The following is a 25,849-nucleotide window of genomic DNA, read 5'->3' as shown; positions in this document are numbered from 1 at the left end:
TGCTTCAAATGGATTTTTTCCCAACAGAATGAAGCCAAAATTTGAGACCGAATTTCAATTGCAGTGACAGAATCACGTATCAAATTTGATATATTTAAGTCATCGCGTATTGGAGCTATCGCGTTTACATATTTTGAAAGTATGGACCGACAGACGTTTAAGCCTTTGTTAGATTTGGTTAAAAATTTGATAAGTCTGCAGCATAGATGTTAAATATTTGTACCTTACCCATCTAGCTCTCTTCGTTTTTAGGTTAGAGTGTTGACTTATATTCCAATAGTCAGACAGATGAACAGACTTCCTTTCAATAGATTTTGAGCAAAATTTGACAGAAATCTAAAAATGTGGTGTAAAGACCATATGCTAAATTTTATCTGTCTAGCTCAAAGTGTTTTGAAATTTGTCTCGGGTAGGCAGACGTTTTCCAAAGAACTGTTTTTCGAATTCAGGGAGTTCTAAAACTTGGAGATTTGTCAAGTTCGAATTTTTTTGTCGATTACAGTACTTTCTCTACATTATGTTTACGAGAAAGTAAAATAATAACAATAATAAATAAATAAATAAAGCAAATGCTATCAGATTGGAATTCCGAATCGCCTTTGTGTAGGTTCAAAAAATAATGGACCAGTAATTTTCAGATTTATTAATTTTTTTTAACTTAAAAATATATCTATCACTATCATTTTCCTATTAAGAATCAATGCATACTAAGTGGTCTGTTTTTAATGAATCATTTGTAATTTATATTATTTCATTACAATAACAGGATTCCAGTTAAGCTTCAAAAGGCAATGTTTGTAACAAAAATAGCATAAAATGCATTGAGCTAGACAGATGAGATTTGGTATACGGACCACCAAAATACGGTATACACCAAAATTTCGAATTTCTATTAAATTTTGAGCAAAATCCGTTCAAAAGAAATATGTCTGCACGGCTCTTTGAATATAAGCTTGCACAGTAACTACAAAACGAAGAGAGCTAGAGAGAAATTCGGCACACAAATTTAGCACCTATAGTATAGACACCTATGAAGCTTTGAGCTATATCCAACCGGGGGTTGACCGTCTGTCGGTTTGTACTTTCAGAAACATGTAAACGCGGTAACTCAAAACCGCAGAGACTTAAATATATGTAAGTTGGTATGCGATTTCGTGACTACAGTTGTAGTTCAGTGTCAAGGTTTGGTTTTAAACGTTTGGGAAAAATGCATTTGAAACAGAAATTTAATTTTCGGGTACTATTAACTGTATACTAGGGATTAATCATGTAAAAATTCGTCAGGAATCACACCACAGATTCAGCAAATGCTAAATTTATTTTAAAAGTTAACATTTTGTAACTATTGTACATTAAATACCATGCAAGACTTTCTTTGTCTTAACCAAGATTCATAATTTTTTGCGGGAAGTGGGGAAGGGATGACAATTTTATTAAAGAGCATACGGGAAAGTTTTAGCGTGACTACTTTCACTTATTGCTGATAAATATTCTCTGAGAGACAGACGACGTTTTTCCAATACTTGGACATACTAATGTTCCGAGATTTTTGATGACTAAAATACTTTCTCTGGAAGAAAAGAACTAAATAAATAAATAAAAATAACATAAAAAATCAAATGAAACTTCATATTTAATGAATTCTAGAGTCATTTAAAATTCCTCCTCATCCGTCAGATCGCAAGATATTTCAATGTTTTATGAACTTATCAGGTGCAAATAAACACTTAAATGCTCAGTCACAATCAATATACAGTGGCTCAAAAAATTGAGAATACACTTACTTTTACTTCATAAATCCGACTTTCAATATAAATAACACATTACCGGGAAGTACAAACATGATTTTATTTTTACACATAACAAATGGTTTAATTTAGAGTAAAAATAAAGAAAAATCAACGAAAAATTTCTCAATTGAAAATTTTTAGAAGCATTTTAAATAAACATACGCAGAATTTTGCCTCAAAAAATTGAGAATACACCAATGAAATTTTTGCAATATCACGCATAGAAACAAAGGGTCACTATTAAATTGTATGTCTTTTGGCTTTATAATGGCCTCTAAACGTCATGGTACCGATTCGACCCATTTTTGGTGGTATTTGAAGATATTTTACCCCATTCTTCTTGCACCACCTGTTTTAAAAGGGTTTTGTTTCTAATTTTGTGTCTTTGAACCCCCTTTTTCTGTATGGCCCACGAATATTCAATGGCATTGATGTCGGAGTACTGTGGTGGTGTGGGCAACTGCTATTTACAATGAAAAAAACAGCATATTTTGAAGTTACGTGTATTCTGTTTGGGGTCGTTGTCTTACTGGAAAATGAAATTTCCATCTAAACCCAAATTTTTAGCACTTTCCTTTAGATTGCTGCGAAGTATATCCAAGTAAACCGTATCATTTATAATGCCATCTATAAAAATAAAATTTCCTACCCCGGATGAAGCCATGTAACTTCAAATCATCACGGAATCACCATCATGTTTAAATGTAGGACGTAAATTTTTTGGATACAAAGCAATATTAGGCTTTCTCCATACAGTAAGATGGTTGTCACTGCCAAAAATGTTGAGATTTCTTTCATTACTAAATATAGATTTCTTCCAAAGTTTATTGGTCTTCAATGGATGAGTTTTTGCAAACTTCAAATGCTTTTTCTGAATTTGCAAGCTGATGGACGGTTTCTCTCTAACAATGCTACTTTTATATCCAGCTTGTTTAATGGTATTTAGCACAGTTTCAGCACTTACACTTCTGCCTATGATTTGAAAAGTTTCTGCAACAAGTTGGATGAACCATATGGTAGCAGCAATCTAAAGAAAAGTGTTAAAAATTTGGGTTTAGATGGAAATTCCATTTTCCAGCAGGACAACGACTCCAAACAGAATGCACGTAACGACAAAATATGATGTATTTTTCATTGTAAACAAAAGTTACACACACCATCACAGTACACTGACATCAATGCCATTGAATATTCGTGGGCCATACTCGAAAAAGTGGTTCAAAAATACAAAATTAGTAACAAACCCCATTTAAAACAAGTGGTGCAAGAAGAATGGGGTAAAATATTTTCAGATACCACCAAAAATGGGTCAAATCGGTACCATGATGTTCAGAGGCCGTTATAATAGCCAAAAGACATGCAATTTAATAGTGACCCTTTGTTTCTATGCGTGATATTGCAAAAATTTCATTGGTGTATTCTCAATTTTTTGAGGCAAAATTCTGCGCATGTTTATTTAAAATGCTTCTGAAAATTTTCAATTGAGAAATTTTTCGTTGATTTTTCTTTATTTTTACTCTAAATTAAACCCTTTGTTATGTGTAAAAATAAAAACAAGTTTGCACTTCCCGTTAATGTGTTATTTATATTGAAATTCGCATTTATCAAATAAACGTAAGGTGTACTCTCAATTTTTTGAGCCACTGTATATGAAAGAGTTTTAAGAGCATATCTTACAAAGAAGAAAAATGAAACCAATAATTTTAACAGATAGATGTCATTTCTACACTTTAGATTTAATCGACACCCATCTTAAGATACTTCAAGTGTTCTTAGGATCATTTTTGAAATCAAATCAAGGGTTTCAAGTGTTTTTAGCATCATTTTGTTTGAAGTGCTTAGATAATTCAAGTGTTTTTATCATCAATTTTGAATAAAAATAAGAAATATAGTAAAAAGATTTAATGATTATCACAACAAATTCAGTATCTGTTTGAGGGCTCATAAAATTTTAAAAAGATAATGATCCATTATACGAAGAAGGAGTTAAAATATTTGCATGTTTTAATAATAAGTTTAAATAAATTATAATTCTTTCAAATTTATTTCCGTTTCTGATAATATTTACTTAAATAGAGTACATAGTTTTTACATAAATTTGCTTATCTTACAATCTTAATATCATCTGATTCTTGTATAAATGAATTATATTTTTTTATCCTACTTTGCGAATTTCGAACTCACTGTTAAATTTTATAGTTTTTAAATCGTCGCTTTATTTCGTGATTAAAACTCACAACGCTTTTTAAAAATGGTAATAATTCTGTGAATTTTTCTCCTTCAATCTAATAAATTACTTTTTTTTATAAGAGAGAAGAACATGAAGAAGTACGCGAAAAAATTTACAAACAAAAAAAGAGAAAAACTTTAGAAATAAATGAAGACGAATGTCAGTAACGTGGAATGGAAGAATTAAAATGAATCGCACTGTTGACTTTCAAGGAGGTGATGTAATTAGAAGTTACTGAGGAAGAGTTCTTGGACTTTTGCATTTTCTCGGAAGTTTGAAATTATTCAAAATGCCTTGTTAGACATGACAGACTACGACGAAATCGTCATTAAACAATCTTTTTGATTATGCAGACACTAAAGAAATAATCACATGAAAAGCCGTACACATATAAAAATAAATTATTGATTATCGGATTCAGAATAATAACAATAGATATTTGAAAATGTAATAATTAATTATTTTTTTTGAAAATTGTAAATAAAAATTTCCAAAAAATAATGGTATTATCGTTTTCACAATAACAAAGTAAGATTTTATTTATAAATTATCTTTTTAGCAGTTATTCTAAAGATTATTTCATTTTGTTATTTGACAGCCGCAATTATATCTAATGCATTTTGTCGTTTCATTTCATTTCATTTGATTTAAGCTATTTTATCTTTCTAAAAAATGCAGGTTTTTTTCCAGGAGTTGTTAAAATGATAGATCAATGTTTTCAATACAAAAAGGGTTAAAGAATGAAAATTTTCTAAATATTTTCAAAGGATTTATTAATAAAAATAAAAAATATATTCAATATATATTAAATATATAAATATATTCAAAGGATACATTAACTAGCAATAAGGTTGTTTAATGGCATCTTAAAGCCACATTTTAATTTAATAAGGAACTTATTATTTTACACTTTTAATAAGAAGATAAAAAAGAGACATTCGACATTCTTTATACATTCTCAATGAAATTTTTAAAGATAAAACGCATTTTTAACGCCCATCTAGAAATCAATTTACATATCCAGTCACATTCTTTTTACAATGCTTAGTTCAGTTACATTAACGTCCCGTTTTTAAGCGAGACTAGGGCTATTTTGGGAAGGATCTCGTCATTTTGAACCTCTATCAGACGACGAGGATGACATCTGAGCTGGCAATCCCCTCTCCAAAAGTGGCTCATAATATTTAATGGAGTCAAATCATGTGGCAACAGTTATATGATTATTATAAATGGACATATCTTTTACTTTTAATTGTAGATACCCAATTTGGAGCAATAAGGCGATATACCTTTTCCTTCTATAAGATGTGATCGAGACGCGAATAATATGGATATGAATCAATTATATTGTTACATTTTTTTATAGATTGATTTTGATTTGAAAGAATTTTAAAGAAAGAAAGAAAGAAAACTAGAATTTTCTTCTCTAAATTCTTTGTGTATGTTTTTCTCTCTTTTAATTTCAACAGTTTTCCAAAAATGCTTTAGAATGCTATGTATTTTGCTTTTCGGTCTTATAAATATGCAAAAGATTTGAAAGTTAAATTTTTATGACTCAGTTGACGTCAGATGAAAATAAATGAACTCTACTGCCATTTTTGCGGCTCATGTCGAAGATTATGTTTCACATTTAAAAACTTTTTAACCATCTTCTTAAAAGACTACTGGGTATGTAGTTTTAGAGTTAATAACAATGAAATGGCGCCTTTGAATTAATGTTCTCTATTATTAAACATGAATAATTCTTAAACAATTTTTAATGAGAGGTTGTTGTTGTTGCTTATAGCACTTATCATAGGTAAGCCCGCTGACGAAGTCAGCTATTTTAAGGCATCTCTTGTTTCAGAAGCGCCATCTAGGACCAAGAGTACGACTTAGCTACTCATGCTTCACAGTTCTTTTCACGGGGCGGACTTCATTCATACATTTCATTCACTCAACCACAGATCGTAATTTAGATCTGAATCAGAGAACGATCACCTCTGATTCAGTATCCCTAGTTGTATTATTTCGATTTGAAGGACTTTGTGGCTACGACAGATTTATACTTTACGTATAAATCCGTCGCAGGTTGTATGATTGTTGCAGTAGGTTTATATGCTGTCGTATGGTTGTTGCACCAGCTACCGTAACCAACACAACACAACATGTTGCATTTATTCGATCACTTTCATTTAACTAAAAGGAGAGTCATTATCATAACTGAGATTTTATAATCTAAAATGATAAATATATCATATATCATGAGAATAGATTACATAGCTGTAAAACGTATTCAGAAATTAAATAATAATCTGGTCCTTAAAAATAATCACCAATCAAAAGCTAGGTTTCTCAGCCGTAAATGGTTTCCATCACTTGTTGTGCACTAATCTTTTCATCAACTGTTATAAGTTTCTTCTATTAGCCGTCTCATCACTTTCCTTAACTTCTGACAGATCCATTCGGACGACATTGAATTATACAACTTTAATGAGTCTGGATAATTTAATTTTAGGCTTAGTGTCTGCCGCATTCTAATTATTCATTTTCTTTTAAATAGCCACTATTTATTGAAATGACCTTCAACAAATATTTCAAAGACAGTACAGAGCCATTATCTGCTGCGCCATAATGAAAATGATACACCGTAAAAAAATGTCTTCTACAGGAGACGAATTTAGGCCACTCGTGTGTTTTTAATATACATTTATCGAAAACTAATTTTAATGAGAGACAAAAAGCAATAGCTTATTTGTCTTTAAAATAATGTAATTTTTTTATAACAGAAAAATTAGCTTAAAAATTGTATCATAGATCCAATTAAGGAAAGGAGTAACCCATATTGGACCATCATTTCTTTAAGCACAATAAAAACAAAAACATTTTTCTTTTTCGGAATCAGACCATCACATATGTATGAGCACAAGCATGACATTTTATGTACCGCATCATTTTTATCTTATGGTATTAGAAATATAGAAAATGTATCATAATCGTCGAAAAATTCAAATTAGAAATTGTGACAAATTTCTGCATTTTAGATCTCTATGATTTTGAAAAATATATTTTTGAAATTATGTCTGTCTGTCTGACAAATATAATTAAAAAACGATTTGACCTAGACTGATTCAATTTTACAAGACATCGTTACACCAAATTTGTAGATTTCCAACGAATGTTGTGCAAACTCTATTCTGACTATCCGGTTGTTCGAAAATAAGTTGCAACGATAACTACAAAACGAAGAAAGCAAGAGCGATCTTCTAATGCATAATTGGGATTATTTTTTAATTTTAAAAATAATGTGCGCATAAAAAAAGAAAAACATTAAATTTATGTAAAAAAAAAAATTCTTAACACTATTTCGTGAAAAAAAAAAAAAAAAACGAAACAATTAGCTGAATGGTGCGAGTTTGAAGTTCTGGTTGAAAATGTACATGGCGCTATAATCATCGGATTTCAAGACAATTTCTCAGGAAATTTGGCAAAAGAAATTTCATTAAAAACTGAATACTGTACTTACTTTGAACGAAAAAACATTTTATTATTCATGTAAATTAAAAATCAATTGGAAAATAATTAAAATCTTTACGCACTATTTAAGAAAAGGAAACGATAAATTATGCGTAAAAACATTTTAAATCGCTTTTTAACTTAATATTATTATACTTAAAATTACAGCCATTGATTTATCATTAAGAAATTAATTGCATTGCATTTTATTATAATGGTTATATGAAAAGCAGAAATTAACTAGCGTTAACAAAAATAAGGATAATTTTCAAGAATATGTATTTCATTATTCGTGCAGCTCTAGAAGTATTATTTTGGTAAATATAATTCTAGAAACTAGACTTTATGAAAAATTCCCGCCGCCTATTTTAGGTAAAGATTAGTTAAAAGTACAAAGTCATTATGGCAGAAATAGTTTTGATGAATAAATTCCAAATATCAACTTGACTATGGAGTCATAAATTAGGAATGTGAAAACGAAGCATAATCTGTAACATTCTGATATCAATAACAGGAGTGAAAAAAAACATACGTTAAATTTTATCAGACATTAGGAAGTCTGATAATGTTGATAAGTTTATCTTAAAAAGAAAACTAGTTTTCGCAGTAATTAAACTGAGAAAGAAACGATTACGTATTGAAAATTAAGCATTAAAATAACAAAGATGTCAAATCATGTTCATGTAATTAATATAAAATGCATTTTGATAGTTTTATTTCAAAGTCCATTGTACAACTAGCGTTTGTTTCTTCTAATTTTAAGAACAATTATCTTATGTAAAATTTTACGCTTAATAAATTCCAAATCTTTGAGGTTTTACATAATTTTTGCTTTATGTTATTAATTCCACTAACTATATTCATTATCATTTAATATAGTTAGTGGAATTAATAACATAACATTTACTATAGAACGATTGATGAGGATTATTAGATATAGTCTGAATTAAACTGTTTCATCTGAGTCTTTATTGTTTATTATGTAAGAGTTTTCATACTTTCATAAAATTGATTATAAATATGCATGATAACATGTTGGAAACATGGTACAATATACAATAAAGGTATAGATTTCTGGCTTTCCCAATGTATTTTCACAGGTCATGGTTTTAAAGAATCAAGATTTTAGATGAAATTTAAAAAGCGTGTTTACATAATATTACATCATACAACCTATATCCCCATTTTTAGAGTTTAAAGGCTCCTTGCCATTTCGAATAAAAGGGAATAAATTTTAATTAATTAATTTTTTTTCGTGAAAAAACAAGAAAAAAAACATGCACAAAATACAAAATGAAAGAATATTTATAAAAGTGAAAACAAATAAACGCTACTAAAGTGATACAATACCACAAAACAATAAAAAGCATAAATCTTTATCTATATTTATAATAAAGACAAATTATTCCTTGTATGTGCTTGTGTTGGAGCACTGTAGGCTAGATCATTTGACTAGAGTTACTAAACGTGGTTCAGGTGTATATTTTAAAAAGTAAAATGTACACCTCGGAGCGATTTCTTTTTTGAAGTTTTCATTAGAATTTTAATAATTTAATACTTAAATGGAATTTTGGCATTTTTCAGTGATAAAATTCGAAAATATTACACTACAATAATAATTTTTGTAGTGTAATATATTTACATCACCTTAAAATTAAAAAAAAATATAACTTTTCAGTGATACCAAAATTTAAACATATAAATTAAGTTTATATTTCCAATCAATTCTTGAAAAATAATTAAAGCATATTTCCAAGCAACTATTTAACACAAAATAAGAATAGCGAGCACGTTACTCGTGCAACTGAAACATTAACTTTTGCCATCACGTTAACAAAAACTGAAATCAAAAGACGAATTAATTATTATTGCAAACTAAACCTAGAAAAATATAATTATCACCATGCGTCTATGCGAAAAGAAATAAATATGAAATATAATATTAAAAAAAAAATCCAAGAAAATGTTTTCTATGATCTTCAAAAATATGTATTATTTTCCAGTTCTTTTTAAGGGAAACATAGTTTAATATAAACAAGATGCCCACTTTAACTGTTATCCAATATCCATTTGTGCAATTTATAAGCAGTAATAATTTTGTCCGCTCTCCCAGCGCATGCGCAATCTTTCTTCTGCGCGTGACTTACTGGAATCTTATAACTGTCTGTATGTCAACTCATCTTCAGAATGAGAGAGACAACTAAAAGATGAATTTTTTAAAATTATTAATTACTCTGCTGATCAGTGTGTTTAGGTAAAAGTTGAAGCTTTTAACAAGGAAAATGGACATCAAAATCAGCAAAAAGGGACAAAACTATGACATTTTTTGGTTGTTTTATCACCAATATATATATGTTTATATTAAACTAAAACAGCATTATAAAATATATTATTCAATAAAACGATATTTGAAAGACCTACCGGCCTTTAAAATGTTCCAGGTATTTTAATCGTTGAGGAAATCAAAACTGATTATGAACATTTTGGCCAAACATTAAAAGAAAAATTGGACATGGATTTTATTCTGTTAGAACTCTAAAAGTCAGTTTCAGATTCAAAAAACATAAAATTCTTACGACAATTCAATGTATGTGCACAAAAATATTTCTAAAAAAATTAATTTTCAATTGGAATTAATAAATCATACTTGGTTTTGTTCCCAATAAATTAACATAGGATTATAAGGAGAAAAGAATAGAAAAAAAAATTAAGTTTTTTCGAATATTATGAATTTTTTTAAAAATTATATATCTCTAATTTATATATATATATATATATATATATATATATATATTGTTTTTAAAGTTTTTTAAAGAGGTTTGATGTATTTATATTTTAATACATATACATAAATCTTATAATTCTAAGTGGAAAATTCACACAAGTGACTAATCGAATCCACTGTCCTTTTAATAAAATGTTTTAAAAAATTAACTTTAAGAATGCAGCACTGCGTATTGGTGAAACAATAACTTGCTGTATATGATACAGGCATTTTTATTCCTTAAAAGCTTATAATGGAAGCTCTAAAGGTAAACCGGTGCGGGTACGAGATGCTGTTGCCACAATTTCGAATGAAAACATTTGGATTCCCGAAGCTTCACTCTATGTTTTATCCAGGTTATTCAACTTATAACAAAGAATTCTTTTCGGAATCGTTTGTCCACATCTTATGGGATCCGATCTGTTCTGTAAATAAACAATTTTCAACTTACTGGCACCGAATCTGTTACCATATCACCGACGAAAACTTTTCAAGTTCGTTTTATGTAAAAGAACGAACATTCAAATAACTTCCATGGTAAATTTAAGCCGATGCAACAGTAAATATTTTTTTCCCATGCTTTGTTATAAGATGTAAAATCATAAATAAAAATAAATTTCACGCAAATACATTCATTTGTTCTGTAATTTAGATTCTATATCATTTTGTCACGAATGTGTAAATCTTCCACAGACAACAATATTTTTTATTATTATCTTACGTCAATCTACGTCAGACAATAAAAACAAAGAGGGAAAAAAAAGCAGAAAGTAAAAATTCAGCTAAAATATAAATGGCTTTTGTAAATATAGGATTTATCATTAATGTTGACACTACATCCGTTTTTGTTAGAACGACGGTGTGTTTGTATGTGTGTGCACACGTGTATGCATGGGTGCAATAGCATCGGCTATTTAATAACCATTCATTTCAACACTGGAAAATAGATTAGTTGATCTTATGACTTGCATGAATAAAAATCTATCAGAATTTCTTACAATATTTATCAGAAATATTAAAAAGTTCTTATTATATTTAGCCTTAAGAATTTTTTTTAATTATCCATCGACGACAATAAAATTTGCGTGGAATAATTTTTTTTTTTTTTAGTTTAAAGAGTAAAATGTATAAAGATTTTATTTCATAATATAAATATAAAGGAAAACTGGAAAACTACTTGCGTTTTATTTTTGTAATCTTAAATAAAAAAGAACATTCATTTGTTCTTTTTTCATCTTTTTGAAATAATTGTTTGAATTTTATACATTGCAAATATTTTTATTATTATAAATTAAAATAAACAAACAGACAAAATTAGAAATGTATCAGAATTTACTTTATTGATATAAATAGAAAAGTAAAAGTAAATTGAATAGTAATAAGAAAGCTTGCTTCAAATTCGGTTTCTACGTATCATTATGACTGCTCTATGGAAATGGATATTCATATTTTATAAAACAATTATCTTACAAAAATGATTTTTGTATTATCTTAAGACTTAAAAAAATTATCTTTTTAATGATATCAATTTAATTTCTGCACAATTTTCTCTTTAATAGAAATGATGTTTTTTAATAAAAAATTATCTTTTTAATGATATCAATTTCGTTTCTGCACAATTTTATCTTTAATAGAAATGGAGTTTTTAATTCAATTTGATATTTTATCAGAATTTTTTAAAAATATTGTGGAGGAATTTAAACTATACAGCAGAACATTCAATCGCATGTTTATACCAATCATTCAATCCGTTGTAGGATTTTCACTTCCGTTTTTATTTCGTAATATACATGCTATTTTAATTTGCAGTACACTGAATGAATTCACGTTTTTTAGTCGTTTTTAACAACAAATTAATCATTTAACAACTTAAAAAGCAGATAAACTGGGAGAACCAAGTAGTAGATTTATAAGAAACGCTAACATTTGCGGCACAAAATTCTTTCTTATTACTAATTATCAAATGGCAACAATCAAATGTAAACAAACCATCATACAGATTTCAGATTGTCTCATTGAATCTTTTCACAGCCACATTGAAATCAATGCTTCGCTTACCTAATAAACGACGCTGCAAATTATTATTAAAAATTTTATAGAGATTGTTCGCTGTGCCACCCAAAAGTACTTTCGGTGAGAGGAAAGAAGATATGAAAGAAATCAAGTAATAGACTTCAAACAAAAAGTTTAATCGAGTGCAAAAATAGGCTTAACCGTCGCCAGATGGGTAATAGTTATGACTTGCTTAAGATAATTGATGTTCATATCTTCCAAACCAATTATCTTACAAAAATATTAAGATAATCTTTATATCATCATAAAATTCATAGCATTACCTTTTTAATGATATCAATTTCATTTTAATGATATCAATACCTTTTTAATGATATCAATTTTATTTTCATAGAATATTTCTCTTAATTTTAATGATATTTAAAATTTAATTTTATATATTATTTAAAACAATGTTTTTAAATGCTATGATGGAATTCCAACTTATCCATTAAAATAACAAATCGCGTGCTTTTTGGGGTCATTAAACCTATTGTAGAATTTTGATACTTCCACTTTTATTTCAAAATATATACATTTTTTAAAATGAAATAAGCTGATTCCATTGAAATAATTTTTTTTCAGTTATATCAAATGAAGGTGAAATGTTTTTAAAGTATCCCATAAATCATTTAACAATATAAAAAGTCATTAATCTTGGTGACCAAAGTAGTAGGCAAAGGCGGCTAGTTTACAATAAAGTGTAAGTAATCATATATTTTATCCATTGCTTAAAGCTACCGAGTGTTAACGTCAATTGTTTGTCTCTTCTTCTCATTTTTAATCCTTTAAAATAAAATTTAATCTCTTTAAAAAGCCACATGGATCTATAAATAATAAGCTGTCTTTATATATTTACCCGGGTTTTAGACTAAAAATATTTACCCGAAATCTTTAAATGAATAATTAATAACAGTCGAATGTTTTAAAACTTCTCAATTTGTTCAATATAAAAACTACACAGCGTAAAAGTAGCTGCATTTTGCTTTTTCTTAATCACATATAGAACAAATGAAAGCAGGGAAATCGCAGATGCCGTGGCTTGTACAAAATATACACACATTCTTTTATAGCCTTGCGACTTTATTCTTAATGTAAAAGATTTTTTATATAATATATTATAAAACATAACGTTTTTCTATCGGCTGCATCTTTTTTTTTAATTAAAATGAGAATATCTATTGGGCCAAAGAACTTTAATAGCTCCTATTTTCTATTTATTAGCTATATTTGATGGAAATATTTCTATATAGCAAATGCCTATATGTGAAATATTTCCTATATTTCTATATAGGAAAACTTAAAACTTACGATTTTGAGAAAATAAGTATTTTTAAAATCCACAGAAAGTTAATTTTTTCCATAAATTATAATTAATTTTTGATGAGTAGATAAAATTTAGTAAAACATTGCGAATGTTAGCTGAAATAGACCATTGCAATAATATACGTTTGCTATATAAAGCAGACATTTTCGAAAGAGAATTGAGATCTCCATTGACCGTTAAAAGCAAGCAATCAAGTTTGAGAATTACTTAAAACAATTTTCAAGTTATTTAAGCATTTAATGTAATTAAAAAAAATTCTTTTTAAAAAAGCAAGAGGAAAATTAGAAAGGTTATTTTAAGTCTGAATTACTCGAATCCGATTAGGTGAAAAACGAATTCCATATACTATTTCAATTCGAACTGCACATTTTCATAGGCTTTGTTGTAGTGTCGTTTTTCACGCTCTTTCTCTTAAAGAAGCGCCAAGGATTCCAAAATTATACAGGCGCAGCATACTGGAAATGAATCATGGAAACATAAATCGATAGTTTTACTCAAATCTCAGATAGGTAAGATGAAAAAAAATTTGATGAAAAACGATGCATTAGAGAATTTGAATCATTGATGTATTGCGATGCACATTTTTTTTTGTTTTGTTTTCTCGTACACAATGTATAGAGAAAGTACTTTAATCGGCAAAAACACCGACATTGATAATTTGACGAATCTCCTCGTTTCAGACTTCTCTGATTTCGAAAAATACATGTTTAGCATTAAATCTGTCTATGGCGAAGATAATTCAAAGACGCTTTGAACTAGACGGATGAAATTTAGTACATTATTTCTACATACAATTTGTAGATTGCTGTCAAATTTTGTGCAAATTCTATAGAGAGTAAATTAAGTTAACACGATCATTATAAAACAAAGAGAACTAGATCGATAGAATTCGGTTCCAAAATTTAACATCTGTATTGAAGAGATCTATCAAATTTTGAGCCAAATAGAACAAAGGGTTGATCATCAGTCGGTTCGAACTTTCAGAAGCATGTAACGCGATAACACAAAATTTGATATGCGATTTTGTGATTACAATTGTAGTTTTGAGCCAAATTTTGGTTTCATTTGGTCGGGACAAAGCGCGTCTAAAACAAAAAATCATTTTGATTAAAGAGTATGAATTAAAAAATGCAATATTAAAATTAGTTTATTGGAAAAAAAATATTTTTTTTTTGCTTTAGTTTAATTTAGTTATATTAACGTTCCGTTTTAAAGCAACACATGGGCTATTTTAGGACGGACCTCATAATTTTGAACCGCGGTCAGATGTAGAGGAAGAGACCTGAACGGGCACCCCCTCACCAAACTTCCACACCACACCACACCACACCACATCCGCGGGAGGACGTTTCATCCAGAAGAATTTAACGTGCACCGGACCCACTTACACGACGGTTGTTCGGTAGAATGAGGTCTCGAACCTGAAACCCTCCGGTTCCGAAGCCTTAATCTTACACCCAGGCCACCGCGTCCTCTAAAAATATTTTGTTTCTTATCTTGTAATTGATAAAAGTAATTGTAATATTGAAATACGAAAAAAAAAAAAAATATTAGTAGTCAAAAATTGTTTAAAATAGGTTAGATATTAGGGATGAACAAGTCACAACTTTGAAGAAATAACAAGAATAATTGAAGAAATGGTGGCAACTCCTGTATATTTTACGCGTCAACTACGTCCCAAATTTTATTTGAGAACCTATTGCGCATTTTGTAGAAGAAAAAAAAAATCAAGTGACATCACAGCACAAATGAAGATAAAGCACGGATAGACATTAAATAACAGATGATATTGCATTTATCATGTGTCATTTGAATGGAATCCCTCAGACGTTTGTAAAGAAGTGTGAAAAGCAGGCAAACTAATTTAAGGTTCTCAGCATATATCTTATCGATTCGAGCAATAAAACATCATACAAGATTTTATAACTGTTTCGAATCTTAAATTTTCTTTTCAAAATTTTAATTACTCTGCGAAAATACAACTTTATATCCCAAACTTTCTCGTATGTTTCCCAATTAAGGTCTTGTTCCCCCCTGCCACCAAATAAAATTATGGACCTTGAGTAGAATCGCAAATGTTTTCCGAGCTCTAGTTACGAAATGCAGATGAAATTAGCATTTTTATTGAATATATTGTGCGAATATGCATTTTGAAAGCCTTTTTTTCTAACTAATTGAAACCAAAATCTGACACAGAACTACGGTTGTAATCACAAGATGACACACCACATTTAAGTTACAGCGTATTATGAGTTACTGCGCTTACAGGTATGCAAAAGTATAATTCGACAGACACCAACTACTTGACAGATTTGATCCAAGTTTTCATAAAAATATACTTTTTAGATATTAATGCTGTGCACCAAATTCCCTCTGTGTTGATCTTGACATTTTGTAGTCATCGAGTTCTCTTATAATGGAACACTTCCTCTGAGTGGATTTCCTTTAAAATCTGATATAAATCCACAAATGTTATCTTAAATACATATACCTAATGTCAACCGTTTAGCTCAGAGTGTTTTTATGTTATCGGTTAAGTACACAAACAGATGGATGGACGAACAGACGGACAAGCACAGTGCTAAAACTGTGTTTTTTCGAACACAGGGAGACCTGAAAAGTAAAGATTCGTCAAAACCGCGAGTTTGATTTTTTTCGATAGTACAATACTTTTTCTATACTTTGTATAGGAGAAAGTAACCCAAACTTTAAAACTGAGTTTGCAATAATATTGATTTAAGTAAGATTCGATATCGGAGTTCTGACTTCAGCCATCTGCCACCCAATTCACTTGAATCTCATGACTCATGCATTTTAAATCAATCGTGGAATTTTGGTGAGTTTTGCGTCATTACAAATGCCATCCTAGTCAGCTGTCTACAATTCAAAATTATGAAGTCTACCTAAAGTAACTTTCGTGCGCCCTTAAAATGGAGAGTAATATAACCAATCATATAACCAATCTGAATAAGAATTTCAGATCCCAGATCTTACAAAAATATTCTTTTCGATTATTTCGATAAATATTAAATAGATATCTAATCATTTGCCATTGAATCTATATTTGATCACCTGTCAAAAAAATGCCAGTTTAAGTCTGTTTTACGATTGAAAAATGGAGAGAAGTTTAGGCATCTCGCATTTTTAAGTATTTACAAAAAATATTTCAGAATATTTAAAGTCACATCTTCATTTAGATGTATGTATTGGAGTGATTATTTATTTACATTAACCCTCTGACCCACGAATTTATATAATTTCCTAATTGGATGAAACATTTTATTTGGGTCATTTATTATTATTTTAATTTCTATAATAATATAAAGACATATGGGATACTGAAGCTTTTTTTAAAGAGATTTTTGCATGTTAAATTATTTAATATTTTCACTTTATTGCATATTTAAAATTAAAGATTCAGTAATTCGATGCTCGAGTCAGATTCATAATTGTATGCAAAGGGGTAAATGATAGAAAATAAGAATTCTAAAGAATTAGAACTGAGTAGCTTGCACTTTTGAAACATTAGACTTACAATCGAAAACATTAGAGGGAAAATTCAAAATGACTCAGTAACCAAAAGTTATGAATGAATATTCATTCTTACTACATAAATATTCTCACTAAATATAGAATATTTATGTGATATTCCTTCTTATTAGATAAATATTCTCTAAATATAGAATATTTATGTGAAATTCCTTCTTATTAGATTAATATTCTCTTAATATAGAATATTTATGTAATATTCATTCTTATTACATAAATATTTCCGCTAAATATAGAATATTTATTTGATATTCCTTCTTACTACATAAATTTTCTGGCTAAATATAGAATATTTATGTTATTACATAAATATTCTAGCTAAATATTGAATATTTACGTAATATTCATTCTTATGACAAATATTCTATAATAATGTTCCCACCACTTCAATAATAAAGCGTTTAGTTTTTTAGAATAGTGATGAAATCTATCTTTTCACCGAATAGTTACGTAACATTTAATACAAATGGATAACACAGATCCTAAAATGACGCCGTACCAAATTTAATATAAAAATCAGTAATATAGTTTTACAGATAAGTGTCTGAAAAGATGAAAAATTTGGAATGAGCTTCAATTTATTTTTCCAAGGGAGGGCATGATTTATACAGGGGAATCGAAGGAGGAACACGTCTGTAAACGCCAGAACACAAGAGCAAAGCGCGAGAAATTTTTCCTTTAGTGTTTATACCAAGAGATTCTTTTAGGGATTTTCTTGACACATGCCAATTTATGAAAGGGAATCTTAGGTATCTTTGAAAGGCATGCTGTGGATGTTAGGGATTTTTATCCCTCCCACCGAAGCCAGAGAATTCCAACTGTCAGTTTTTTTAGAGCTCGTGTTCAAAATAAATAAATAAAAAAAGGTTGGTTTGTATCAGGAAATGAGAGGGAATTTTAGAATAAAGCAATATGGGATAGTTCGAGATAAAAAATAGGAAATTAATTAAGATTTGATTAGATTAAAGGCTATCATTATATAGTCTTTTTTTTAGAGTTACGTTCAAACACGCGAGAATATGCACATCATCAGAAAAATGATTCTATTCTATGAATTTAGGTATTATCACTTAAAATAAACAAAACAGAAAGGGAAAAAAGAAAAACCTTTTGTAAAAAATTAAACATAATTATTTTTCTTACCTTTATCATTGCATTGCACTTCATATAGCCATGCGATTCCAAAAAGAATGATTATATATATCCTTAATTTCAAAAACATGACAGCAAATTCTTTACTCGCACGAACAATAATCCTTCCTCTGAGTAACTAGAATTCTAAATGTGCGAAATGCCAACGATTTATTCCACTGTGCGCTGGCAACATGCCGCACGGTGCAAATGATGTCACTGACAGCTCCTCTCCGAAGCCGCTCTTGTCATTTGTTTGGTTTTCAGTACTGTCACTTATCAGCGTTGTTCAAACAATGAAAACCGTGATTGTGAACAAAATAAGATAAATTTCCTAGAGGGCGCAGTTGGAATCGTTCTTCTCCAAAACGAGACACAAAAGACGGTTAGAAAAGAATTCGGTTTCTAACGAGCTTGCATTTTGAATACTTGAAAGAATTGCTAGTTCGTTCTTTGATTAATAAAAACATTTGATTACTGCTTCGTAAATAAAGCACTTTTCCAATTGCGGCAATAATATACTGGTAAATAATTTATAAAAAGCTTATTACCTTTTCATATTTTATTACTCTTACCTGAATTTTTTTTAAAATGACGTATTGAACAAATTTTTTTTTAACCAAAAGGACATTTTTAAAGCGAAACAAAATAATAATAATAATTCGGTGTACACTTTTAAAGCAATCTGGTAAAATAAAACAGAAAATTAGTAAATAATTCGAAAACCATATATATCCAAAAAACTGAATAGATTATTTAAAAGCTTTGTTTACGAATACTATGAAGAAAAAGGAAATTTTTAGTGAAGTTTTGTGACAATAATTCATTTCTTTTAGTAAAAAACTATGTTTCCATGAGTGTATACAAGATTATTTTATCTTTAGTATTACTATTCCAACTGAGTAAAAATATAACAATTAAATCCATACAATTAACAAAATCATTTTATTTATTTATCTTCTACTTACCATTTGAGATTTTGGGTTAAATTTTTGTATCAGTCATTATTATCATATAGATAGAATTAATTTTTTGTGACTTTTAAAAATCAGTTGCCAAATGCCACGTCTCAAATTATTCTCAAATTAATTTAGATATTAAAAAAATTAAATTAAAAGATAATTGCAGACGATAAAAAATTTTTATGCTATATTTTTATATATATGTATAGCAATATAAAATATAACAAAATATAATATATTGGCACCTTTAGAATATCAAAGTATTTTTCTTCCTTAAAAACTTTTGGATTTATCAACTAGTGAATAAATAAATGAAAACTGAAAATAGAAAAAAGAGATTGAAAATTCTAGCATCAATCTGTTTTCTTTGAAAAGTAGAAATATGGTATAACAATTTACGATAAATATTCTTACTCAATTAAGTGAAATCATTTTATGTTAAATCAAATAAAATTCCAACCTAATAATTGTGACAAAACTTTTACCATGTTGAAACCTTGACAATTTTTTATGTTTTAAAAATATCATGTATGCATGTCAACAATTCAAAACAGAAATTCAATTATAAGTAATATGTAAAAAAACAAAAAAACTCTAAGAATTTTATGAAGTTCTAATTTTGAACGCCTTGAATTTCATTAAATTTTTGGCGGGCTAATTTTTAATTTTGGACCAGCAATTAAACATGAAAATGCAAACCTTTTTGGGGCAGTTTTCTGAAATGATCTAGATCTTCAAACTGTTTAACATTTTACACAGGGGCACATTTAGATATTTTATGGCCGTAGGTAGTGCTTATGTTAAGATTTCTGATTGGATTCACATTTTCACATTCTTTTAACTTGACTAATATCTTAATAATTATTAGGATTTTTTTTGTTGATGACTTTGTAAAAATATACAGTGGCTCAAACAATTGAGAGTACACCTTACTTTTACTTGATAAATCCGAATTCCAATATAAATAACATATTACCGAGAAGAGCAAATATGTTTTTATTTTTACCCATAACAAATGGTTTAATTTAGAGTAAAAATAGGTTGAATAGGTACCATGACGTTTAGAGGCCATTATAAAGCCAAAAGACATGTAAATTAACAGTGACACTTTGTTTCTATGCGAAATATTGCAAAAATTTCATTGGTGTATTCTCAATTTTTTGAGGCAAAAATCTGAGTATGTTTATTTAAAATACTTCAGAAATTTTTCAATTTAGGAGTTTTTTGTTGATTTTTCTTTATTTTTACTCAAAATTAAACCATTTGTTTTGGATGAAAATAAAAACATGTTTGCTCTTCTCAGTAATGTGTTATTTATATTGGAATTCGGATTTATCAAGTAAAAGTAAGGTGTACTCTCAATTGTTTGAGTCACTGTATATTATAAAATTTTTTAAACATTTTTTTTTGCTATGCCTCATGGCTATTTGCCTTTTCTGTTTGTATACTATACTATTTAATTTGATTCACAGCATTTATAAATACTGTAATAGAATGAAACAGATTGTAACTTATTATTTTGATATGAGAAATATTTTAGTAATATTTTATAACTTAAAGAATTTGTATTTTTTAATTTTTTATTTATTTGATTACTAGTGTAACCATTTTTTAAAATTAATCTGTTGCGGCTCCCTCTTAGATTAGTTCACCTAGGCAGCTGCCTGATTTGCTTAGTCAGTAATTTGTTACTGTGTTTACAAGAATAAAAACAAGAAATGGCGGTGTCAATTTTCTACTAAAACTTGAACATTATATTTTTTTTTCTATAATTTCGACAGATGCAAATCAGAAAAAGCATCTAATTACGTTTTGGCATTCTCTTGAAAAAATATTCAATGAACAACTTACACCATGTTCAAGAACTGAAAATTACACAATTTTACAACAATTTTTTGCAAGTTCTGTGTGCCAAAAATAATGTTTGCAAAAGAATCGTCATAAGCAACAACACGCCCACCTCTACTCACTGGTCGTCGTTAACTAAAATTAAAGAGCAGACGATATTGAACTCCCGCTTTGCCAAACGACTTAGTAATTATTCACTTAATCGCAGTCACAGAACAGGAAGTGGAGCACTAGAAGCTGAAGGAGGAAACGAATAAGAATTCGTTCGTTCAACAAAGCAAAGAAAAAAAAAAGACAATATAAATGAAAGAAAAACTATTTTTACAACCATTTTCCTCCGTTTTAATTGTATCGCTGCTTTCATATAATGAATATTTCCCCCTGCATTTATGCAGATTAATTAGATTCCTTTTTTATACCACGTAATGAAGGCGTTATTTTGAGATTTTCTTTTTGTCTTATGAATTAGGTTTTCGAAAAGTCCAGAAAGAAACAACTTTTTACTGGCACAGCTTTGCTCAGAATATAATGATGTTTTGCTCCCATATTCGCTACACGTCACAATTCGTTGACTCGCAGACACTTTCAACTTTCTTTAATTTCCTTTTTTGTTTCTGTCTGTAAGGTTATAATCGAAATCAATATGTAAGAAATAATTAAATAAAACTCTAAAATTAAAATTTTACTCCTTTCAATGTCTTTTATTTTAATTACAACAAATTTTAGAAAATTTTTATAACATGAAATATAAAGATTAAAATTCATAAAAAAGATAGAAAAAAAAGGTGTTAAGTCAAAACATTAATTATAAAAACTTAGCATTTAAAGATTCTTTTACAGTAAATGACTCATATAAGAACGATAAAAAATAAAATATTTCTTTTTATGCTTGAATATATTTTTATTCAAATTTCGGGAGACAAGTGTCAGATTTTTTTTCTCTGTTGTTGAAGTACAATGTGGCACTGTAACACTTTTTTTTTAAAGAATTCGTTATTATTATTATTTTTTTTGGGGGGGGGGAATGGTGCTTAAAAGTTATGTGCAATGTCGCATGAGATATTTTTGTGGCAATAATCCTCTGCTTATAATTTTCTTGATTTTTAAATTCTAAAAAGGAACATAGGATCGTTCATAGGAAAACAGAAGACCCACTTATTAAAAAGCGATTTGGTAAGCTTGAATTCGACGATGAAATCTTGAAACACAAGAGGTTGTATTTTTTATTAAAAAAAGAAAACAAAATGCTGCAACGGCCAAAAAAAAAAAACAATCTTTAGATTGTGATAAATGTGAACGTGTCAAAACCACTTGGAATCCGAAAACACGAGCTCTACAATTATTTATGAAAGATAAATGCCCAGAATGAATTAATGCCGAGGAAAGATTAATGCCAAATAAATGCCCATGAGCCCCTCAACTTTGAAGAGGAGAAAGCCTGGAATGAGTTATTTAATTTCTGTTCCCCACCCCCACTCCACCCGATTTTTTGATTTTGATTTCTGTTTTCAATATAATTTAATTTTGTATTTACACTGAATTGACACATTTATATACTTGAACTTATTTAAGTTATTATTAAATATCATTTAAATTTTGCGCTTTTATAACAACATTTCTAATAGAATATCTTTTGCACATTTTATATCATGTAAATAATAATTAAAAAAACACATAGCTTTATAATATAATTAATAAGTAATATTTATACGATGATCTTAGTTTTCATATTGTTTTGAAAAGTCTTGTCGTTCTTTTATTGTTCCGTATATAATAACTTTTGACTAAATAAATTCAAATGTGCATGTTTTACACATTATATATATATATATATATATATATATATATATATGTGTGTGTGTGTATGTGTGTTTATCGGACTTCTTGTCAACAAGAAATGTTTGCATTGTCGACAATATATATATATATATATATATATATATATATATATATAATTTTTTTCTGTCATTCCCATTTAAACAATACAGTTATTTCAGATGATATTTCCAAAATCATTTCTTCTGCGGCAGCAATGCGCCGGGTATCAGCTAGTAAATAAATAAAAATATCTACTTTTGGAAGCTGGGGATAAAAAAACGGTGCCCAGAAACTTGAATTTCTAAGGAGCTTCTTGGAGGTTTAATCTAAGGAGGGGGGGGGGCACTCAGTACTCGAACCAAACAATCCTAAGGATTACTCTTTACGTTTGTTCTTTCTTTCTGCTGCAACTTGTGCTGTCTCATTCGTCGGAATATTTTCCCAACCGGCCTCCCATTCTCCTGTTGTCTATTAGAAGTAATTTATGTCACTTTCACCTCCATTTTCTAAACGCTACTTAGCGGCCTCACAAACATGCTCCCAGGGTGGCCATCGAATATGAATGTGGCCTTGAACAATCATTGTTTCACTACTGCGCGTGTAGTCTCCTTATTTACGATTCGTTTGACTTGCTTAGAAAGGCGAGAGTGAAGCTCTAGTTCCAGGAACATTCAGAAGTTTGTTTGAGAATGGGAAGTCAAAAACTAGAGAGCAAAGAACTGCGATGTAACAAAGTAAAAAAAAAAAAAAAGACTAGAGACATAAAAAGCCACGATTGTAGACATAATATGAAACTGTTGTTTTTTTCAGTAATGCTGTCGTGACGTTTCTTTACAAGCTTTTAATTACTCTCTCGTATACGATGTATAAAGAAAGTATAATAATCGCCAAAAAAAATTCGAATTTGAGATTTTGGCGAATTTCCAGGTTTTACACCTCACAGGGTTCGGTAAACATATTTTTGGCATTAAGTCTGTGACAAATATAATGTAAAAACGCCTTGAGATAGACGGATGAAATTTAGAATACAGTTCTTTATATCAAATTTGTAGATTTATATCATTTTATGTGAAATCTGCTCAGAGGAAGTCTGTCTGTCTTATTGTTCGAATATCAGTCAACACGATAACTACAAAACGAAGGTAGCTAAATAGATAAAATTCGGTTCACAGATTTAACATCTATAGTGTAGACATCCAATTTGGAGCCAAATCCCCCATGGGGTTCAACGTCTATTGGTCTGGATTTTCAGAAACATGTAGAACGCGATGACTTAAATATATCGTATATGATAAATGATTTTATAATTACAACTGCAACTCTGTGTCAAACTTTGATATCAATCGATTGCCAAACGCGCTAGAAACACAAACTCGATTTTCAGATACCTTTTACCACATGCCAGGGTTTAATCGCCAAAAAACTCGCCACGAAGCGCACATTAGATTCAGTAAAAATGCTAGATTCAAGCGAAAGGTTAATAGTACGTAACTATTGTAAGCCAATGCCATGCGCAGCGTTCCTTGAGATATGATTAGAGGATATGCGAGAAAGATTTGGCGAGATCATTCTTGTTGCTGACTCTCTCTTATTCCACGTTTAAAAAAAGAAAATATTATAATCGTTAAAAATTCTAACTAGAGATTTTGTCAAATTTCCATACTTCAAGCCTGTTAACAGTCTTATTGCCACAGATAGTTTGTAAATTTCTGCAAAATACATTACAAAATTTATTCTGTCCGTCTGTGAACACAGTACCTCAAAACAATTTGAGCTGACCGGTGGAATTCGCTATGTGGTCTTAATAATTTGAAGATTTTCATTAAATCTTCAACGAAATCCAACCAGTTTGTCTGCCTGTCTGAGTGTATTTGAGCGTGATAACTGAAAATTTAGAGAGGGCAATCTAAAAGGATAAAACCGACATACAGTTTCAGTAATAGGGGGATAACTTTATTAAGAATTTTTGCGAATTCATTTAGAGTAATGAAATTTTTAGGCATATGTATCAAAAAATAAATAGTTCAAATATCTTTAAAAAAACTCTTTGAATTATAAAAATCGAAACATTATTTTTTTTAATTTCACATTTTTTCTAAGATATATAGTTTTTAATTTTTTCTTTTGTCCCCCATATTTTCCTATATAAATTCTATTTAGAACGAAACTCGTTATAATCCTGTAGTTCCATTTAAAAGTTAATTTTTTTGTTTGGAAAAATTTTTATTCGCACGCATTGAATTTTCATAGGAATTTTATGATTTACTGAACTAAAATAGACTTTTAACTATCTAAAACATAAAATGCATTCTCAGTTTTCTTTTAAAATTTAACCGAAATCTTCATTATCAATTTCAAGTAATTTCCCAAGGAATTAAAACATCTGAAACGTTTCAAAGATATTAATACTGATTCGATTATAATCGGTTCTAATTAAATATACTAATCAGAACAACGTCCTGAGAAAATGTCATTAAACATGTATTTATTCTTCAAAGTTCCTTAACTATTCATTTTATTGAACACTACAGATTTAAATTATTTTAGTTTAAATAAAAAGTATAACTTGGTGATAAAACAATAAAGAGAATATTTCATATTTTCGTCATTTTTTGTTTATTTCAAATTCCATCATCCTCTAAAATGAAAGGATTACCCATCTGTTGCTCTCTACATTTGTAAGCACATAAATGCGATAGCACAAAAATGCAACAACTCAGATAAAGGCAATGTAGTATATCATCTGGTCGCGAAAGTTGTTTTTTTCTGCATTCTAAAAATAGGTTTGCTTGTCTCTTTGTGAATATAACTCGACAATACCAGTAGCTAGAAGATTAGAATTCGACATGTGCTCCTGAACAGCAACTTCAGAATTTTTTCGAG

The 25,849-nt window shown here is 29.0% G+C and overlaps 1 protein-coding gene across 1 annotated transcript in view; it reads right to left on the bottom strand.

The window, feature by feature from the left end:
- Positions 1-18,627, bottom strand: part of LOC129956854 (adhesion G protein-coupled receptor L3-like) — a 68,173-nt gene extending 49,546 nt beyond the window's left edge. The window contains exon 1 of the mRNA XM_056068810.1: positions 18,351-18,627. Within this exon, the coding sequence (XP_055924785.1) occupies positions 18,351-18,429 (79 nt within the window). The 5' untranslated portion in view covers positions 18,430-18,627. The remainder of the gene's footprint in view (positions 1-18,350) is intronic.
- Positions 18,628-25,849: the final 7,222 nt, after the last annotated feature.

The sequence above is a fragment of the Argiope bruennichi genome, chromosome 11 (assembly GCF_947563725.1).
Source record: "Argiope bruennichi chromosome 11, qqArgBrue1.1, whole genome shotgun sequence".
Taxonomy (NCBI): domain Eukaryota; kingdom Metazoa; phylum Arthropoda; class Arachnida; order Araneae; family Araneidae; genus Argiope; species Argiope bruennichi.
This window is presented reverse-complemented; position numbering and strand designations above follow the sequence as displayed.